Source organism: Scophthalmus maximus, chromosome 6 (genome assembly GCF_022379125.1).
Source record: "Scophthalmus maximus strain ysfricsl-2021 chromosome 6, ASM2237912v1, whole genome shotgun sequence".
NCBI classification, from domain to species: domain Eukaryota; kingdom Metazoa; phylum Chordata; class Actinopteri; order Pleuronectiformes; family Scophthalmidae; genus Scophthalmus; species Scophthalmus maximus.
The window spans coordinates 15,524,684-15,544,755 of record NC_061520.1 but is presented as its reverse complement, the minus strand read 5'-3'; the positions used below and the strand labels follow the sequence as shown (position 1 = coordinate 15,544,755).

The following is a 20,072-nucleotide window of genomic DNA, read 5'->3' as shown; positions in this document are numbered from 1 at the left end:
GGTCTCCAGCTCCAGCAGAGTGAATGAGCAGATCTGAATGGATGAAATGCGCCGTGCGAGTGAGTGAATAGATGGATTGGATCCGAAGAAACAGAACAGCTCAGCAGTGTATCCTGGGTATAAATATTCAATAAGTGAAATAAACTGTGATGTTTTTCAATAAATTTTCCCCGTTTACAAGTGACAATTGGCTTTTCACCACGACATGTGTCTGACAAAAGTAAAACAGGCTGAGAGTGGGACATAAAATAAAACTAAGTTCATTAAGTTTGAAAAGTGGATCAATCTATCTATATATCTGTCTGTCCATATATCTATCTATCTATCTATCTATCTGTCTGTCTGTCTGTCTGTCTATCTATCTATCTATCTATCTATCTATCTATCTATCTATCTATCCATCCATCCATCCATCTATCCATCCGTCTGTCCGTCCGTCCCCGTCCGTCCGTCCATCCATCCATCTATCTATCTATCTATCTATCTATCTATCTATCTATCTATCTATCTATCTATCTATCTATCTATCTATCTATCCATCCATCCATCCATTTATCTATCTATCTATCTATCTATCTATCCAGCAATCCATCCATCTATCTATCTATCAATCCATCCACACTGCCTCCACGGTCATCTCTGGCACTAGGTAGCGGTAATGCGCCTCGGTTACAGATGACAGCCGAAATTAAATAGTAGAAGAAGAAGTGGTTGACGCAGGTGTTTACGCTTGGCTTCTTCCGGAGCTTTCTAAAACGGAGCAGCATTTTTCCAATCTGACGCCAAATTCAGACTTAGAAAGACACTCGCGGCCATGTTTCTTCCTGTTAACTCAAGTCACAGAGATGCGTAGCAGATGAATATGCTTAAGGTTGTCTGCCGTCCGCTATAGACGCTTGTATTGCGAGTTTTCCTTAGCATTCATCGCAGGCGAAGCTAAAGCTAGCGGTGCGTTAGCAGCGGCTCGGCGGCTGTGGACATAAATCGAATAAACCATCCCCCGATCCCTTGTCCACAGTTAACTTAGATATCAGGCGAGGCAGTCATGGCCACTCGGCGTCTGACCGATGCCTTCTTGTTAATGCGGAACAATGCAATCCAAAACCGGCAAATATTGGCTGAGCAAGTGAGTACATACGAGCCGCGTCTGAGTACACGTAGCAATGCTGCGGTGAGTGGTCTGCATCGTTTTGACATTTTACTGTGTGTTTGCATGTAGCCAGTCAGTGAGAGCTGTTAGCTAGGTACAGGTGTGTGCCACTAGCTGCTAGCTATTCTGCTCGACGTTGTGTTAGTGTGCCGCGTCCTTTCACCCCAGGACTGAGGGAGGTGATGGAGGAGGAGGAGGGAGGGGGTGCAGCCATGTTTTTATATCTTCAGTGGCTTCATGTAAACAGTGGAGGTCAAACTAGTTCAATTAAAGTCTGCACCACTTATATATGAGTAAGAAGTACAGATGTATAATATACAGTGTAACTTTTTGTGTGTGTGTGGGGTTTTGGGTAAGTTAAAGCATGTTTTTATGATCACATCATTCTCCTCACTTCTAATAAGCAAAAGTATTTTGTGTTCTCCATCGTGTTTTGACCCAGTCGAGATTGTGGCTGAGATCGTTCCACTAGAATAGTTCTATTTTATTTTTTCCCATAAATATTATTGTTATTCTATTTATTCTATTCTTATTCTGTTCTTATTCTGTCTCTGATCTGCAGTAATACCCTCATTTTCCCCCAATAAAGGATTCTTTTATTTTATCTTATCTTAATATTAGTTGATGAAAAAAATATATAAACCACTATATCATAATATATGCAATTGTATTACTAATTATATATTGTGGCCATTTGTTACATGTTCTTGAAAATCAGTTTTCTTGACAGGGGAGCCCTGTTTTGGAGAATTAAATTCTGGTGAAATTTTTGTTTTGCTTCAGCATCTCATACTGCCCCTTTAACATGCTTTTTACATGACATCTTACTATTTATTTGATAAACGGGTAGTAATGATGATGTTAGCTGAAGGAGAAGAGTCTTTGATTGAGGTGTGGCTCATCCGCCAATTTCCAACACTCCAGGTAACCCTGGCCAGTTTATCCACAGACATATCTAGAGACGTCTCGCCCAACCCTACACTAGAATGCAGCTGGTTAGCATTTGTAATTACATAAAAGTTTGACGGCTGTCAAGGCAACAAAAATGGAAATAGACAGAATATGTTTTTAATCCTGAAAAAAAACGCAAGTCATCTGCAAATACTGATGATATTTGTGTTTGGCGTATCTCTAATGGAGCCATTAAGAGAAACTTAAAGGCTCCTCATCAGGTTTTGGGAAAACATTTAGGTTTATATTAGAAATAATCAGGTATCAAGGTCAGTCAACAATGTGTCACTGTACTCGAAATTTTTAGATTCATTCTTGCCAGCCCCGTACACACAGAGACATGAATATGATGGTGGTGATGCAAGGGGTTTGCATTTCCCAAAATATGCCACTGAATTTCAGCTGCTGAGCAGGGTGAGAAGTTCTTCTCCTAACAATGAATGTTTTGTTTGCTGTTCCTTGTGACCGATCTTTCAAATGAAACAGACGAATCAGCCCCACCAAACCTTTAGATTGTTGTGGTTCTTGACGCACACTCTCTGTTAATGCTGTGTATGGTAGTGTGTGTACTAGAGTGATGTGCTGGGTTTACCTCAGGACCATCAAGTATATCAGCAAGTAGCCTCCCAGTAAGACAGTGGTCTTCCAGAGTTGGAAACATTTTGTGAAGGTTGATTCATACCTGAGAGTGCAGCAGTTGTGTTCTTTCAGACAGACCATTAATAAACTGTCTGTAAAAAAACAGACATTACTTGTATATTACTCAGTTAGTCCCCTTTATTTTTCCTTCAGAACAACAGCAGTCATCGAGGAAATTAGGCTTTAGACAGTTGGACTCCCTCTGCTCATGCGGTGGTACCCTTATTGGATGGATGCTATTTTTTTATTTTTATACTTTAGCTCTGTGTGTACATCATCATTTCACATTTATAAAAACTGCTTTAGCTCTTTGTTAACTTGGCCATTGATGTGTCTGACATTTCAATAATTTTCACCTCAAAGTAATTAAGTTGTTGGTTGGAGTGGATGCAAACACACTTTTGGGGTATTTACTGCTGATTTTCCAGGGCTCACTTTCTGTTCCTTCTCTCTTTCTCTCCCTTTCCTTGCTCTGTATTGGATGGGACCACTCTGCTCTCTGCCAATCACATTAGGAGCTTGATGAGGTACTGCTGTTTCCCTTCCTGGTAGAATTTAGACTCATGCAATGGTACACCACTGTCATTGTGTTGCTTTGTGGTATTATAAAACGTTTTAATTAGGTGATTTGTTTGTGTTTTTAAGTTGGCTGATGATCGAATGGCCTTGGTGTCCGGAATTAGTCTGGACCCTGAAGCTGCCATCGGAGTCACCAAGAAACTGCCCCCCAAATGGGTAGAGGGAATTGATGAGGTAAAATTGAAATGGGAACATATATATGTAGATACACCAGTGTATATTGTGAACTATTATAATATTTTTGTAAATAAACATGCAATGAATAAATAAATACACTTGGCAAGTAGAAGTCTTCAGTCTCCAGTAGTTTGTGAACATAATAAGGTATTTGCCTTTCAGATCCAATATGAAATCACACGGGTTCGGCAGAAGATGAAGGAACTGGCCTTACTTCACGACAAGCATATGAATCGTCCCACACTGGACGACAGTAGTGAAGAAGAGCATGCAATAGAAATCACAACCCAGGAGATCACACAGGTAAATTCCCTTTTTTCAGTTTAGTAATTGAGATGCCGCACAATATTTAGATTTAAAAAGTGAACATCATTTTAAAAATTAGAAACACTAACTCAAGTAGTATTTTGAGAATACTACTTGAGTTTAAACAAAATATTTTACATTTTTACAACTAATGTTGTGTCCACCGCAGATGTTTCACCGGTGCCAGCGAGCTGTGACGGGTTTGCAGACTCGCTGTGGCCACTGCACCGAGCAGGAGGAGAGACTATTGAGAAACGTGGTGTCGTCTCTGGCACAGAGTCTGCAGGACCTTTCCACTAACTTTAGGCACACACAGTCCAGCTACCTAAAACGTAAGGACTCACTCTGAGGGACTTGGTCTTCACTAAATCCTCATTCCTTGCTGTCTCTACTCTTGTGTTTGGAGTATTGTCAGGGGGTTCATATCTAATATTATAACTCTTGTGTAATTGCTTTGTCTGCCAGGTATGAAGAATCGTGAGGAGAGATCGAAGCACTTTTTTGACTCGGGACCCTTAATGGAGGAGGATGAAGATTTAGCCCTGTACGACAAGGTGAGTTGCTTATGTGGCATTTTTCATTTTTTCTGTGTACACTGTACAGTAGAAACAGAAATATAACATGTTCTAATCTTCAGTACAAACATGATTATACTACTAAAAGACACAGTGAATGTCTCAGGGAATAAAACTGACTGAATGGTTGTTGTTTTTTTCTAATATTCAGGTTGTGACTACATGTGGTGTTAAATTGGGAATATTCATTGTATCCTCATTCATTCCTTTCTTCTATTTCAGGGATTCACAGATGACCAGCTGATGCTGGTGGAGCAGAACACAGTCATGGTTGAAGAACGAGAGAAGGAGATCCGACAAATAGTGCAGTCCATCTCCGATCTGAATGAGATTTTCCGGGACTTAGCTGGAATGGTGGTTGAACAGGTATTTAAAGCTACAATGAGATTATGACACTGAATTAGATAATGGTCCATTCACCAAAATAAAAGAAACCAGAGAAATTATTTTTCGGTCCTCTCAGATATGTAGTCAGCGAGATGTTCAGATGACTTCTGAAATGTAAATCATTCAACATATTAACATATTTCATTTCATTTGTTTTTTCTTACAAGTGAGAATTCATGTTTTTTAAGTAGCTGTGAAGGGCTAAACACTTTTTATTAACTGCCTTCAAGTCACAAATGTGTTTTAGTATTACACGATACAACTAATACTTTTATTACTTTATTACTTGATACTTTTACTACTTTTTTACTCAGAAAGATTAATGAAAAATATCCTCCACTAATAACATCCTCCTGTTTCTCTTCCAGGGCACCGTTCTTGACCGGATTGACTTCAATGTGGAGCAGGCTTGTGTTAAAACAGACGATGGATTGAAACAGTTACAAAAGGTAAACAAAAAATGCTCATGCCTACTGTACATGTGTGCTTTATCTGTTACTTTACCCTCTCTTTTTTATTTTATTTTTAGGTGATTTTCATTACAATGTACGGTGCAGGTTCGTGTTAAGGAATGAATATATTAAATTGAGTCTACAATCACACCATCGGGATGTGTGTTTTTGGGTCCAATATGTTGATATTCTGTATTATGTGAAAGTGAGAAATTAATTGTCTGGTCATATAGGCAATGTGCTGAAGAAAGGGATACCAAACATTGGAATGGTAAAAAAAAATGTAATGTGGTATATAAAGACAAAATCAAAAGCATTCAGAGGGTTTGTGCTAATAATTGCTTACGACCACAGAGGGGCAACTTTCAGCAGGCTAAAGAGATTACTATTATTATATCCTATCAGTGACCATGTCTACAAACCGTTGTTGTTAAATACATAAACTGCTGCTCGTAATCCTCACATGAAACTAAATACAACTGAAATACTTCATAGTTGACTTTTTTTTCATTTTCCTTGCAGGCGGAGCAGTATCAGAAGAAAAACAGAAAGATGCTGGTCATTTTGATCCTCTTCATCATAGTCATTGTTCTAATTATAATTCTTTTTGGAACAAAGTTTTAGTCATGCATTCCTCTGGTGTTTGTCTTCTGTGTGGGTGTATGTCGTGCATCTGTGTGGACTTGGTTTTACTCCAAACAAAGCTTGACTGCCTTCCAAACCCACCGAGACGCGACAAGAGGAATTTCACGTCTTTTTGCAGATGCACTTATGGTTAAGTGGAAATATTTTTTGTGGTCCATTTTCATGAATGAAACAATCAACATTTTGTTTGAGCCATGGCCATTGTATCAAGTGGCTCGCTCCAATGCTCTCTGACCAAGATTTGTCAAACCCAACCACATTGATGTATCTCTTCTTCAGAAAAACAAAAACATCAAGTTTGTGCTGCAAAAAAATGGACTGTCAATGTTGAGTTTTAAGGCAGTGTTCTCTGCTTAAACTGAAAGCATGAATTGTGATCTTGCGTGAAGAGGATGCATCATTTCTGTTCAATATCATTGAAAACATGTTGTTTCTGTGAGGGGTGTATGAAAAGAATGAATGTATGTGAAAGAGAAACATGCAGTAGATCTTATTTTAAGGAAAATCATTTTCATCTCTGCATTTTACGTAACCTTTGTGTTAAGGCAGCACCAGATATGATAAGAATAGTCATTCAGAACCAAAAAATATTCCTTTTGGTTTAATGACCACCATTTTTATTTTTTAAATCCCTTTAATTATAATTATAATTATACGGAGTACTGAGGTCCTTGTTACTCCACTGTCGGCCTGAGGAAGGTCTATGCAGCCACGAGTATCTTCAATCTTAAGATCAACCCTGCTGTACTTGGCATCAAGTGCTCATTGTAAACACTTTATACTTTTTTTGTTTTGTTTTTCATGGTCCTTGCATTAAGTGCTACCTTTTTAAAACTTGCAGTTTGCACATATTGAGGCCTGGGGGGAGGGGAGGGGTGTTAGGGATGTATTACTACTGGCATCTGTATAATGAAAAGAAATATTGACTTATTTATTTTTAATAGCTTGAAATAATCCTGAGGTTAAGAGGTGTTCGGTTCCAGGCACAATGACTGTATATTGAGTAAAGTGTATGTGAAGTCTGAAGCCAACAGTTATTGTCCACTTCACTGAGCAAACTGTTCTGTGGTCCAACACTAGCCGACACATGAAGACAGCATGATGAGGTTGTTTATATTTTTCTCACATTACATTTGTTTGGCTTTCTTGGAAACGTGTGTTTTATGAAGACTGATAAGATGAAATGCTAAAGAGCTTTATTTGACATCTGTATGCTACGGTTTATACCCCTGTTAAATCATCTTTGTCATTGATGTGAAGTTGTGTGAAAAAATGTTAATATCCTCGTGGTACTCTACTGAAGTTTTGTTTTTCCAAACGAAAGAGACAGAAGCTTTTTTTCCCTTTTTTTTTTTTTTTTTTTTTTAATAAACCTGAAACATTGTGTTTTTTGTCTTTTGAATTTCACCATTAATACAGAGAAGCAATTAGCTTACCCATCTGACTGAAAATATGTGATTTTGCTGTTAAAAGATGGAGTGTATCAGCTCCAAGTCACTTCTTAGTATTCTGAGAAACATCACTATTTTTCACGAAGTTGTTTTTCAAGCAAATATGTCAAACATGATGGTTGTTATTTCTAACGTGAACATCCTGTTTCCTGTATTTAAATTGAAATGTAATTGGTTAGTTGACCATTGGTTTAACGAAAACAATTAGAAAACAAATGAAAAAAAAATTCCCTGAGTGAATCAACATGAGATCACCCATTATTTAAATGAGAGCAGAGACTGATGTATAACAAAAACTAAAAAAAACAACACCAGCAATATTTAGTATAATCAGAGCATTATATATCTCTACTCCATATGAATGACGTTTAAGACTATAGTAAAACACTTGTGATGACGTCAGAGTAACACTCTTCAGGACTGGCTGTCTGACCCGGAAACTAAGTGCGGTTGTATTACATTTCAAAATAAGAGCTCTATAGTTGCAAAACATATTGAGTGAAGTGAAATGATAATATTCATAACTCTCTTTCTCTAAGTCTGTGCTCGGCACTAAGTGCAGGCTGAAACCAAAAAGCAGAACCAAGCCAATTGATAACAACTGTATAGCTAACTGTGTGACCGGGACGCCAGTCGGCTCACGCGTCAGCTGACCTGGAAGACGAGCCGCCGATGTGAACCCAGCGAGCTTCACACTGGGAACACGACAAACGACACGATGCGATTCACCACCGACGACCAACCATGACTTGTGTCGGGGACGAAGACGACCCGTTTCCCGCGGACCACTGTCTGTTCGCGGAAACATTTTCCCAAGACAACCTGTACACGCTGGTCGGTCAGGAGCTGAAGATAAGACAGGTGTTCGGCGCCAACCTCGGCGTGGCGGCCCCGGTCTGGGAAGCTGTGAGGAGTCACTCGCTACAAAATAAAATACAATCAAATATATATCTACATACCACTAAGTGTGTGTGTGTGTGTGTGTGTGTGTGAGACAGGCGTTACAGATGTGTCGTTACTTCGAGGAGCAGTGTGTGGAGCTGAGGGGGAAGCGCATCTTGGAGCTGGGAGCAGGGACCGGAGTGGTCGGCATTTTGGCAGCACGCCTCGGTAATGTTCATGATTCAAAGGGACAGTGTCAGATCCTCCTGAACCTTCACTCACGTGTGAAAACCATACCTTCATGACCATGTGTCCCAGTGATGACTCGGGTTCCTCCTTCAGACGGTCATGTAGTTCATCACCGTCAGTCATGTGCCAACATGTTACAAGTGTACAGTACCTGAATACACGTGGCCTTGGTATTTTTTTGCAGTGTGTGTATAAAATGCCTTTACTCTCCTGTGATCCCGAGTTGGAATTAAATGTCCATGTCCTTCCAGGTGCAGCCGTGACCCTCACTGACCTTCCTCTGGCCCTGCCGCAGCTTCAGGCCAACGTCTCGGCCAACATGCCGTCCAGTGGTTGGCCCTCTCCTCCTCCCACCGTCCTCCCTCTGTCCTGGGGTGAGGACCACATGAACTTTCCGTCTGACTGGGACCTGGTGTTGTGCGCGGATATAATTTACCTCCCCGAGACGTACCCGCTGCTGGTGGAGACTCTTGCTCACCTGTGCAAGAACGGAGCCGTGGTTTATCTCTCGTCCAAGATGCGCAAAGAGCACGAGACTCCGGTTTTCTTCAAGGAGCGTCTGCCGAACAGATTCAATGTGGAGCTTTTGCACCGTGATGAGAGACAAAACATTAATATCTACAGGGCATCACTAAGAACAGATCTGTGAAAGCAGGGACAGGCATCGACTGGCCTGGGACTCAGATCAGTTACTGAAGTGAATCATGTTATGGCTCTGTTTTCTTGGATATATATTTTTTTAAATATAGCAAAGACATTCTGCAAAATGAAGCTGCCAGAAAGAGCAGGTCAACCACAGTATTGGTTTCACAGTACATTTTTACTGAACTGACAATTTGATTGTTTATATACATATATATACATATTTATTTGGGTATTACGAAAAATAGAAAGAGTTACTTCCCAAATCTGTAATATCCAAGGAAATGTTCCTCAATATATGTTTTGAAAAAATCAAATGTGTCCATTGTAATTATTAGTTTTCTGATGATTTTTTTTGATGTTTTTGATTTTGGCTGGGCAATGCCAAAATAACAAAATGTTCAACAACACTTCTCTAGAAAATGATGCGACTCAGTTCAGTGCTGCATATTACGAACACTACAGATTTGTCAAGTTATTTTTCAATGTACAGTTGCAGCTTCTCTCCTGCAGATACAGGCTGCAGTCTAAGAATGATCACCTGACTAGAGATTTTCAGTCTTTCATGTTATCACTTGTCTAGATATTCATTGTTGTCAACACGCAGGTTCACAGAAGACACCATTCTTGATGGGTTTCCTTAAATTTTTCCAATTTTAATTTATTCGATCCTTGTCATTGAAAAGAAAATCTTCATTTAATATAATAATATACACTTGACATATGTTTTGGGGTCATTAATATTTTAGAAAAATGCTATTTTTGTATTGAGATGCATAAAGCCGAAAACAAAGTTCATCACATCCCTTCCAACTATTCTGTCAACATCAACACATTGTCGTCCCTGCAGCCTGCTGTCTGTACGAACTTCATCCCCTCTCTCCTGCTCTCTGCTGATGTACTGACTTTCTGTTCAGAAAAGAAAAGCCTGTTTGTTACGCTGGGGAGTTTCAAAGAAAGGGAGACAAATCGTTCGCTGCCCGTCTCTCCCTCTGCTACAATTCAGCCGACAAAACAACAGATCCCTATCTCCAGGCAGAGTCTGCTCTGCCATCACACCCGGCATCTCCCACGCGTGTCATGCACAGTGCAGAACAATGGCATTGAAGTTGACCAGAGTTCCCTTTTGATTGATGAGACAACATCCAAGGAACTTTAGTTTTGACTTTAAATATTAATTGTACACTTGAAGTGTTTTGTAGTTTTATCTGTTATTTAATTTTTGATCAAAAGTAGTTGGTGCAGGTATGTGACTTAGGTGTGTAATATCATTTTATCTTTATCAATCTGACAAAAAAAGATACATGGAATCCCAATCAACTTCTTTCTATCTGACAAAATTATTTTTTTTAAATTGTCACAAAACTCAACTGGCAAACTGGCAACAACATATAACAAACAGTTTTTTTTCCCCACTGCTTGTTAGATTTTGACTGCCCATGTTAGTTTATGCATGTTTTAACAAAATTCTGATTACCATTACCCTCCACTTCAGGGGGTAAGGGTGGAATTTTTGAGATGGAATTTATAAAAACCTGATGAAAAAATTCCTCTGTGATATTTTAACTGGGCGTGTTGGCTCAATGAAAGGAGGATGGGCTTTGTAACTTTGTGTGTGTGTGTGTGTGTGTGTGTGTGTGTGTGTGTGTGTGAGAGAGGTGGGTGGGGGATAAAAACCATGATCCTTTTAAACCTTTGTCAGGTTGGACTTCATTAGACCTCATGTCCCCACATGAGCACTAAGGACAATAATCTGAAAATAGTAGATAAAAGGTATGTGTGCATCTATGACTTTATTTATGCATTTAATATCTATTAATCTAATTTGTGTTACTTTTTTTATTAAAACTGTCTTTATCTAGTAATTCCATGTCACATTAAATGTTGATATACAATATGATTCATTATTTACATTTGTTTTTAGATCTTTTCATTTAAATATAAAATAATCTTTAAATCATTAAACATGTTTTCAGATCTTTGTTTCACACCAAATGATGGAGTTCTGGCCTGAGCATCAGGGACAATTTCCTCTACATGCCAAATTTGGTACAGTTCCTGGGAGAAATTGTGCACATAAGTGAGTCTGGAGCTATGAAAACTGATACACACATATTTGATAATTGAATAGTTGCCCAACAGAATGTTAAGCTGCCTATGTACTTGGTGATGCACTAACCTTTGATTAATCTTTACTATTCCACGTTGCTGTTATTATTATCTGAACTGTTGATTTTTTCGATAAGTAAGTAGATGTTCACTTGTTAAATATACAGAAGCACAAGGTCAGGTCATAAAAGCAACCACTTGTCATGGAAAGATTTTCTTCAACAGCATTTCATTAAAGTGAGCTGAAATTACAAATTTGACCCATTTGAATAAATGCCCATATTTCCCCACCATTTTACCCACAGCTATCATGACAGACATCAGACAACCCATTTTCCGTTTTACTATGGAGAGCAGCAGGCTCAAGGCAGGGAGTCTAGTTACTGGACAGTACCAGGATCGAGAACAGGAGGGGCTCTACAGGACTACACCACCTGGACGGACCCAGAGCTATCTGCCCCAACTTCTTCCCACTTTCCTTTTATTCTGGATCGCCATGCTCAGCAGCACCAGGACCTGAGAGAGTATCAGCAACATGAAGTCAGAGGCAGGGAGTGGACAGCAGCTCAACAAGCAGCGAGGGAATACGAGAGAGGATTTCTGAGGGAGGGATGGCAGAGGAGGTGGGAGCCCTCTAATCCTGTTCGCTCCAGCAGGGAAATGGCCACTAAGAGGAGCGAGAGCAGCTACCGGGAGCTAGAGGCTTGGGCAGCTCGGTACAGCCACTCACTTCCGAGAAGGAGACAAAGAGAGGCAGAGTTGAGAGGCACATCTCATGGCCCGTTGGAGAGCAGCAGGGCCCCAGAGAGGGACAGCAGGAGTGGGACAGAACCTCAGGCGGCAGGACTGCAACAAGTCAGAAAATCTGCCAGTATCAGAGAATCAGGAGTGTGGGATAGAGGGGGCAGACAGCAAACAATGACTCATTATCCAATACAAGCTCCTGCCCCTGACACAAGCCACATGTTGGACATTAAAGAAAAGGCAGGCTACCAAAGGAGGTTGTTCAGCCAACCTCCTGGCTATATTGCTCCTCCTCCCTATAACAGCCCACATAAAAGCACACCTGTAATGCAACATTGTGACATGAGATGTGAGCAGGAAGGAAAGAGACCAACTTACTGGTCACAGCCCACACTCAGACAGCAGATCGCTGCGGTAGATTTGCAGGGTAAGAGGGAGGTAGAGAAAGAGTACATCACAAAACCAGATGGGAATACAAGCTGTGCAGAGCTGGAAGGATCCAAGCACAGAGCACCAGGACCAGATGCCTTACAGGGAGGCAGTCCTATCAGAGTCCAGAAAACACACATTCAACAGGAGAGCATGTTGTCTCTCCAACAGACACAATTGATACAAGCAGTTCAGAATACAAAGATTAATGAGCAAACGTCCTCGAAGATCATTGAAGGAAGAAAGTTCAGATTAAATAAAAAGACAGGTGGAATGACCATATTCTGCCTGGTGTCCCGAATAGCTGACACAGAAACCCCATCCTTGCCACTTTTCACTTCCCAAGCAAACATTCAAAGCATAGAATTTGAAGAGGTTTCTAAAGGTTCAATGGACAATGGTGACAACGGTCACACACAAAAGCTTGCAGATGAAGTAGACTTCAGAGCGCCAACACTCACAGAGCAGGCAAACACTTCTGATGCAAAGAAAGTCAATGCCAAACAGAAGAAGACACCAACCGGCTCAGAAAGTGAGATGCTTGGAGATGGTCTATCAAAAAAGACAGACACGGGAGTTGTGTCCCCAGAAAAAACAAATTTAAACGATGCAAATTCTCCATTTGGGAGACAGGTTTTACAGCCGCAGTCAGTCAAATATCCTTTGTGGAGGGAGCCAAGTTTCACAAGCAGGGCTGACACTGAAAGTGCATCAACATTTTTGAAAGTCAAAAGTGAGGAAGTAGAATCAGTTGGTCCACACAACGAAGAAGAGTGTGCTACAATTCATCCAATCAACGTTGAAGTAAGAAGACTAGACATCAAGAAAGACGCACAATCTGAGGACAGTGAGGGTCTACTGGTCATTGACACAACATGTGTTGTTGTCAAAATGGAACTGATTCCATCACCAAAGAAAGATCATGTTCACCATTTAGGCTCCACAAGACACACTGAAGACAGTCCACTTGATATCCAGTCAAGCACCTCTTCTGAATTAAACAGTCAGCTGAATCAGGATGTGACTCAAAATACAGAAACAAACCCCTTTCAGATAAATGACAGTCCTGAAACTGAACAAGATTTTGGGGAGAAAACAGCACCTGGAAGAGGTTGTGATATCTCTGTCCCGTGCATGCCTTCATCTTCCATTTCCGATAGGGAAACGTCGGAAGGGCGCGCTGAAAGAATCCTAGGTATCCCTCAACATGAATGTGTCACTGAGCAACATCCTAAAGATGATACATCAATCTTTGACACGTGTGTTGAGAAATGGGATGCAGAGGTTGAACCTTCTCCAATGACACTTTGTGATGCAACTGAACAACTCTCAGAGGACACAACGGAGAAGGAAAGGTCCCAGAATCACTTAGAAATTGGTCAAAGTGAGGATGATGTGCATTTACAAGAGAGTGATGATGCTGAGGATCAGGTGCAAAATGAAGATGAGCATCTTGCAGCACCTCAGGAGCAACTGTCTAATACGTGTGAAGAGAAGGACACTGACCTCCAACTCGACAGACACAACAATACGTCACAGGAAACCAAAATGGCTGAGGACACTGTAACTTGTGAAGAGAGTACAACTGAGCAAAGTCCAGAAGAAAACCAGCCTGAAAATGAAACACAACATCCCATTCAGTGTTTTAGTCCATGCAAAGACCTCTCTGATTCTTCTTTGCTTTCATACTCTGTGACTTCTCTCTCATTGGCCTCACAGTTAGCCACAGTGGAAGGTCTTGATCCTCATTTGGCTGTATTTGATACAGCTGAAATCCTTGCTCCTTGTTCCGAGACCTCATCCCTTACTGACACACCATTACAGCAAACATTTCCTCTCCCCCCTGGATTGACCAAATCCTCCTCAAGCTCCACTCTCCATGAATGTAATACCCCCAGCCCTTCTCCTCTTGATTTAATAGATCAAATGGCAGAAGCGATGCCATGCATTGAAGATCAGCATGAGGAGAGTGAAACATCACATGTAGTAAACAATGAGATCAGTGACACTTTTGAGGACCAAGGAGTAGTGTCACAGCCGCAACTTGAATGTGAACAACCAGACAATGCTGCTTGTGTAGAAGACAGCAACATCACTGAAGAGCAACAAGCACAAGAAGGCGACAGGGATCCTACCAACCTTTTGGAACAGACTCTAGAAATATCCAAAGAAAATGCTATTGATGTCAACATTTTTAAGCAACAGTTTCAATGTGTCCCAGCAGAAGACATTGCTTGTATAAAAGAAAGTCACATGACTGAAGAGCAGGTACAACAAAAAGCCAATGAGGATCCAGCAGACCTTTTGGAAATGACAACATCGAAAGAAAACATGACAGCAGGTCAAACTCAAGTAGAAGTCAAACTTTTGCAGCATCAGTTCGATAATGGCCAAGAAGAGGAGGCTTTGAATGGAAAAGATTATATGACAGAAGAGAAATCACAAAAAGAAGCCAGTGAAGATACAGGCCTTTCAGTTCATTCATGTGAAATATTCAATAAAAATGCAACTGACAGTCGAACTCAAGAAGAAATAACAATTTTGCAGAAACAATTTTATCGTGGCCTAGAGGAGAATGTTTCTTGTGAAAGGAATAATTATACAACTGAAGAGCCGTCACGGACAGATACTGACGAGGAACAATCGATGACCCAAGAAAATGCTACAGACTCTCAAGTAGGAATTGAAATTGTGCAGGACGTTGAACCTGGGACTGAACCGTCTGACTCTACCTCTCCCTCACCTTATCACTCAGACTGCAATGTGTCTCCGTCACCTTTGGATGAGCTCTCATCACCAGCCCTTCCTTCTCCACCACATGCATCACACGAGTCAAACACAGAGCATGCGTCTCTACCAGAAATGGATTATGTCTGTTGCTTAGCTCTAAATCCCTTCACTACTGATGTTGGCGTCGCAGAAACTGTCCCACCTCCTCTTCAATTGGACTCTTATGAAGAATCCCCTCAACTTTCCTCTCCCTCTATCAATGAATCAGCCCCAAATTGTTCTCCTAGCCCTTCCACTCTTCCTCATGTAGGAGGTGAAGGCTTTTTCTTTGACGTACCCCACAAAGAGATCCAATATCCCAAGTCCCTGTGGGATGCGGTAAATCGCATTAGGAAACATACAGCACCCGACTCTGAGAATGAGGAAGAGGAAGTGAGCGAGCAGTGGGATCCAGAGAGCATCAGGGAAGATTTGGGTTGCCCAAATGTGATATTAAACATGAACTCAGAGATATTAGTCTTCAATAAGGCAGGGCGTTACGAGTTTACAACAGGAAGTGTTGAGGATGTAGAGCAACATCCATGTCATGAAGGGCCAAGATCACATGCTGAAGAAGACACACTATCCTGCGGCAGCAACAGCAGCTGCAGCTCTGGAGACACTGTTATTGTTGCAGAAGATGATGAGGTCGTGGAAACACCACCCGAAGCCGTGACAGATAGAAAAACAAAGAGTGGCGAGGATTTACCCACAGCTGAAAAAGAGCAAAGCTGCTGTAGTGAAGTAAATGATGGGACTGCAGCTGAAGAAGAGGGAGATGAGCAAGACAAGGGGGACAAAATAGAATTGTGCCTGAGTGAGGACTGCACCGCTGAGGTGGTGAATATAACAGCTAAGGACATGGAAGTAACGGAAATGGAGCAACATTAAATAAGGCGTAGGGTCGCAGGTTGAGACTGTACAGGTGTAGGGACGCAAAGTGAGTCGGTGACATGACTCAAGAAACAAGAAAACTGGCCTTATGTGTTCAATTAGGCATCTAACAGCTTTGTACTTTAGAGAAAAGCATTTTTTCAATGTAATTCAATGGTTTTTATTAAATTTTCTGCCTGGTTGGTGATGCAGTCATTGTCATAGAAATGTAGGAATTTGACAGTAAGAAAATCTAATCTAAAACTTTTTAAAATTTAAAATTTAATTTAGTTTAAAATTTTAAACCACTTCAAAATCCATGCGACAATACCTTTTGTAAACTGGATGTCACTTCTTAGTTTTACAATTAGATTCAATTTCTCAATATTTGGGTCTAATTTTTCTGAATACAAATGCAATAAAGTTGTATTGGCTAGTGAATGAGTGTCCCCTCCTCTCCATGAAATTTGTTCAAAAAGTTGTGAATTAAAAACTAAAAATTCTTGGGAAACTGCTTTTTGTTTAAAGTTATTTGTTTCTCATTTTTTTGTAATAATTTGGATGTTATGTATAGGCAACAAGAGCATTGAATCCAATATATAGAGCAACAGAGGTCAGGAACCTTTTGAGCGTGAAAGTACGTTCTTGGGTCTTGAAATTTCGCAGCAAAATATATAAGCCCATTGCAGGCCATACAGTGGCAATAACACGCATGTGAACCCTTTGGAATGAACTGAATTTATGCATGAACTATTCATAAAATGTGATCTGATTTTCATCTAAGTCACAATTATAGAAAAATAGGTTTAACCCAAAACACACAATTATAACCTTTAGTGTTAACTAAACATTAACAATCCTGGTGGGAGAGGTATGTTGCGTGCAAACATCAGAATATACTGTATGTGATATTAAATGACACCAAGTAATGATTGAAGGGATTTATGGTTTAAAGTTACTATGACTTGTAGCTCAGAAATTAGATGATTGATGATTGATCATTTTGATGTTGTACAAACATATTTTGGTTGATTAAAGACACAACAGATGCAGAAAACGTACAAAATTTATATATTAAAAAACAAAGATTTCAAGATAATGTTCAGAACACAATAAGTTCATTTTTTTTTTCACACAGTGGAAAATTAATGATACCAAATATACGTCCTGGACTTTCCACATCAACAGAGCAGCATGAGGATTTTCCAGCTAAGAATGATTCTTTACTCAGGACTTATTACAGATTATGGATAGAAGACTAATAGAATTACATTAAAGTTTAGTTTTAGATTGAAGAAAACTATGCTAGGAAGTAAAGAGAAACAATCATATATTATAGTGCAGTTGGATTGCAGTTGGTTTTATTAGTGTTTAAAGAAAATAAGCCAATAGCCTGCCCCTGAAGTGATAAACAACTTATGCTATTTCAATTTCTGTTTTTTTTGGTATTGAAGGGGCATTATGGGAGGAAAACAGATCTGTTTCCAGAAAATAATTACTTTTAACTATCAACCCATACTCTGCAACATTTCAGGTCTTTTACAAATTAGTACTTAATAACTTTGAAACCCAATCAGATCCAATGGTTTATGTTTCATTGTCCCTGTGGGTGTTTTGAAGTGTTATTCTCGTGATCAGGGACTGTTAGATACATTTTGTTTAAAATTAAAAATTCTCTGCAGGACCCAAAACTGAAAGCATAATTGGACATCAAAAGACAAGTTGGTTGTCAGTGAATAGTGTCTGCAAAATACCTCTGTATAACTTTGGGAGAGACTTTCCTCAGTGTGCATGAAAATGGGCTTGGGAACCACATGACCAAATTTCAACCCCAATATGAAACTTGACTTAAAGTAGATTTCTTACTGTATAGACACAAACAATCCTGTAAAAAGAACTGTATCTTCCTTGAAGTCCACTTCATTTTTGTGGTTTCACAGTTTCAGTTTTATCTGGTGAAGATATGAGAAGAGCCTAAACAGAAAGTGTAGTTGTAATAACTTAAGTTAAATAAACAAGAGACATGAAAGTCCGTAGGTAAAAAAATGGTCCTTAAATTCTTCATGGTTACAAGAATAACACTTTCTGTTTCAAGGTGATTGTTCTAATTTTTGAGAATTTGTATACATCTTGCAGCACTGCCATGACGCGAACCAGTGATGAGTGACAACTGAGAACGTTACAGCACTCGGTTTCTCCACTTCAGCTGAGGAGATAGACGGCAGTCATGGCGAGGTGACATCAAAGTTCGTCATGGGGTATTTTCAGAGCGTGATCACAGAGGTCTGCAGAGCACAAGGGGACGGGACAACAGCTCATTAGAATACAGCCAGTGCCCCAGATCCACTGAAACAAAGTGTGTAACAGGGCGACAACCTACCTGTTCTCTTGCTGCAGAGTTTGTCTTTAACATTGTCCGTGTCATGAGAGAAGAATTCAATGATTTCATCTTCATTCTGCTCAGCAATTGTTTCACACTGGAGAAATTAGTCAAAATGAATGGTTAGAATCTGTCCGACTCACAGTAAGTAAAGTAAACAATGTCACAAACTGTAGGGGGGAAGGTTCCACATGAATACTGTACAATTCAAGACCATCTCAGCCCAGTGATAATTGTCTAATGCAGGAAACTGTGACTGTCACTAAATTATTTGTAATTTCTTGAACCGGAAACTGAACTCACCGCAAATTTCAAACTGGATGTGACTCTTGAATCCAGCGTGGCCTCTGAGAGGTCCATGGGCTCGCCGCTCCGAGACTTGATCCTAACGTAGGATTTCCTGTTGGTCGAAGAATCGGTGTGCTCGCCGTAGTCCTCCATCCTCTCGCACACGCTCTCCATCAGCTCCAGGAGGTTTCCCTCCGAGCGAGCCAGGGGAACCTGGAGGCCACAAAGGTCATGAAGAAACAAACCACTGTGTGCAACAGCAGCTCAATGGTGCAGTCTACAGAGAGTGGGTTGTGCAGCTGCGCCCTCACCTCCCTGATGGACTGGCTGCCGTCCGGGTTGATCCGAAAGGATCCGGTCTGGATCATTTTCTTCGGATCTATCTGGGAGATGGCCCACTCCATCTCATCTACCAGAGCCCTGCAGGCTGAGAGGGGGAGGAGGACACACCGGGGTTAGGACTCTTCTGTGTGCACTGATCAGAGGCTTGAGGCTTGAGGCGGGGGCGCGCACACGCGCGCACGCACACACACACACACAAACACGCACGCACGCACGCACGCACACACACACACACACACACACACAGACACACACACCTCCACATCTGATGTCGTGTCCCTGTCTGGCTGCTTGTCCGGGGCCCAGGACGAGACCCAGCACCACGCACGATGCGAGCAGGAGAGCCGCGTCCCTCATTTTGCACCTGAACACAGATTTCAGCATCAAACAATCTGGCAACGTCAACCGGCACAGTTCAGCCGGGAACCACTGTGATCCACGTCTCACTCCTTCCTGTCCGCCTCCGTGGTCCGACCACGTTGAACCCGCAGGACGCCGCGTTCTGCAGCAGGTGAACTTGTCATTCATCTTACCTGTCTCTGGCGGGGTTCCTCGACACCTCCTTCAAAATGTTCCACAACGTTCCATCGCGTTCGGTGAAATGTGGTGACGTAGGCAACGGGGTTTGCGCTGGACAGGATGTTGTCGAGCTCGAGGTGGCGCCCCCGCGCGACCGGAGGCCTGTACTGCGGAGCAGGACATGCGATTAGCGAGGTAACTCCTTCACTTCTGAGATGATCGAGCTACTACTCATGGATGTATTATGAGAATTTATAATAATACTATAATATGAATATAAGATTAATATTAACATAGAGTTTATAATAAATATAATATTCTATAATACATTGATCCAGATTTAACTTCCTGAGGGGTCCTGGGCCAAATATTGGGCCCCAACCAACCCCCAGAAATAATTAAGTTCTGTACTCAATTGTTGACTGGCAACAATTTTGATAACTGATACCTTTAGTATGATATGTTTTTTCATTTTCAAGAATATTTAATGGGGGGAGACAGAGGAACATGACATGCAACAAATGTTCCCGGCCA

General features: G+C 40.9%; 3 protein-coding genes across 6 annotated transcripts; 2 read left to right on the top strand and 1 right to left on the bottom strand.

Annotated features, from left to right (window-relative positions):
* The first annotated feature begins 696 nt into the window (after positions 1–696).
* On the top strand, positions 697–7,247 carry stx16 (syntaxin 16). 4 transcript variants are annotated; one of them, XM_035632336.2, is made up of 9 exons: positions 697–1,171; positions 3,256–3,267; positions 3,386–3,493; positions 3,659–3,799; positions 3,972–4,134; positions 4,268–4,356; positions 4,600–4,743; positions 5,133–5,213; positions 5,739–7,247. In XM_035632336.2, the coding sequence occupies exons 1-9, from the start codon at positions 1,046–1,048 to the stop codon at positions 5,838–5,840; spliced, it is 966 nt and encodes a 321-aa protein (XP_035488229.1). In that variant the 5' UTR covers positions 697–1,045; the 3' UTR covers positions 5,841–7,247. The 4 variants fall into 4 exon arrangements, with proteins under 4 accessions (XP_035488229.1, XP_035488232.1, XP_035488230.1 ...); XM_035632338.2 differs by having other exon boundaries at positions 698–1,126; XM_035632339.2 differs by lacking the exon at positions 3,256–3,267 and having other exon boundaries at positions 697–1,126.
* Positions 7,248–7,765: 518 nt separating this feature from the next.
* LOC118309818 (EEF1A lysine methyltransferase 3-like) lies at positions 7,766–10,980 on the top strand. The gene is made up of 3 exons (XM_035632341.2): positions 7,766–8,218; positions 8,311–8,422; positions 8,695–10,980. Exons 1-3 carry the CDS (start codon positions 8,057–8,059, stop codon positions 9,090–9,092), a joined length of 672 nt encoding a protein of 223 aa, XP_035488234.1. The 5' UTR covers positions 7,766–8,056; the 3' UTR covers positions 9,093–10,980.
* A 6,077-nt stretch (positions 10,981–17,057) lies between these two features.
* On the bottom strand, positions 17,058–19,685 carry cnpy2 (canopy FGF signaling regulator 2). Its single transcript, XM_035632349.2, has 6 exons — positions 19,553–19,685; positions 19,277–19,383; positions 18,989–19,104; positions 18,693–18,890; positions 18,390–18,486; positions 17,058–18,294 (listed from the first exon to the last, which is right to left on the bottom strand). The coding sequence occupies exons 2-6, from the start codon at positions 19,374–19,376 to the stop codon at positions 18,251–18,253; spliced, it is 555 nt and encodes a 184-aa protein (XP_035488242.1). The 5' UTR covers positions 19,377–19,383; positions 19,553–19,685; the 3' UTR covers positions 17,058–18,250.
* Positions 19,686–20,072: the final 387 nt, after the last annotated feature.

Bases quoted from the DNA above. Each gene is read 5' to 3' on its own strand.
- stx16 (XM_035632336.2), top strand. From the start codon at position 1,046: ATGGCCACTCGGCGTCTGACCGATGCCTTCTTGTTAATGCGGAACAAT. The intron at 3,494-3,658 runs GTAAAATTGAAA...TTTGCCTTTCAG, and splicing joins GGGTAGAGGGAATTGATGAG to ATCCAATATGAAATCACACG. The intron at 3,800-3,971 runs GTAAATTCCCTT...TGTCCACCGCAG, and splicing joins CAACCCAGGAGATCACACAG to ATGTTTCACCGGTGCCAGCG.
- LOC118309818 (XM_035632341.2), top strand. From the start codon at position 8,057: ATGACTTGTGTCGGGGACGAAGACGACCCGTTTCCCGCGGACCACTGT. The intron at 8,219-8,310 runs GTGAGGAGTCAC...TGTGTGAGACAG, and splicing joins CGGCCCCGGTCTGGGAAGCT to GCGTTACAGATGTGTCGTTA. The intron at 8,423-8,694 runs GTAATGTTCATG...ATGTCCTTCCAG, and splicing joins CATTTTGGCAGCACGCCTCG to GTGCAGCCGTGACCCTCACT.
- cnpy2 (XM_035632349.2), bottom strand. From the start codon at position 19,376: ATGAGGGACGCGGCTCTCCTGCTCGCATCGTGCGTGGTGCTGGGTCTC. The intron at 19,105-19,276 runs GTGTGTGTGTCT...TCCCCCTCTCAG, and splicing joins ACACGACATCAGATGTGGAG to CCTGCAGGGCTCTGGTAGAT. The intron at 18,295-18,389 runs GTAGGTTGTCGC...TGTGCTCTGCAG, and splicing joins ACTCTGCAGCAAGAGAACAG to ACCTCTGTGATCACGCTCTG.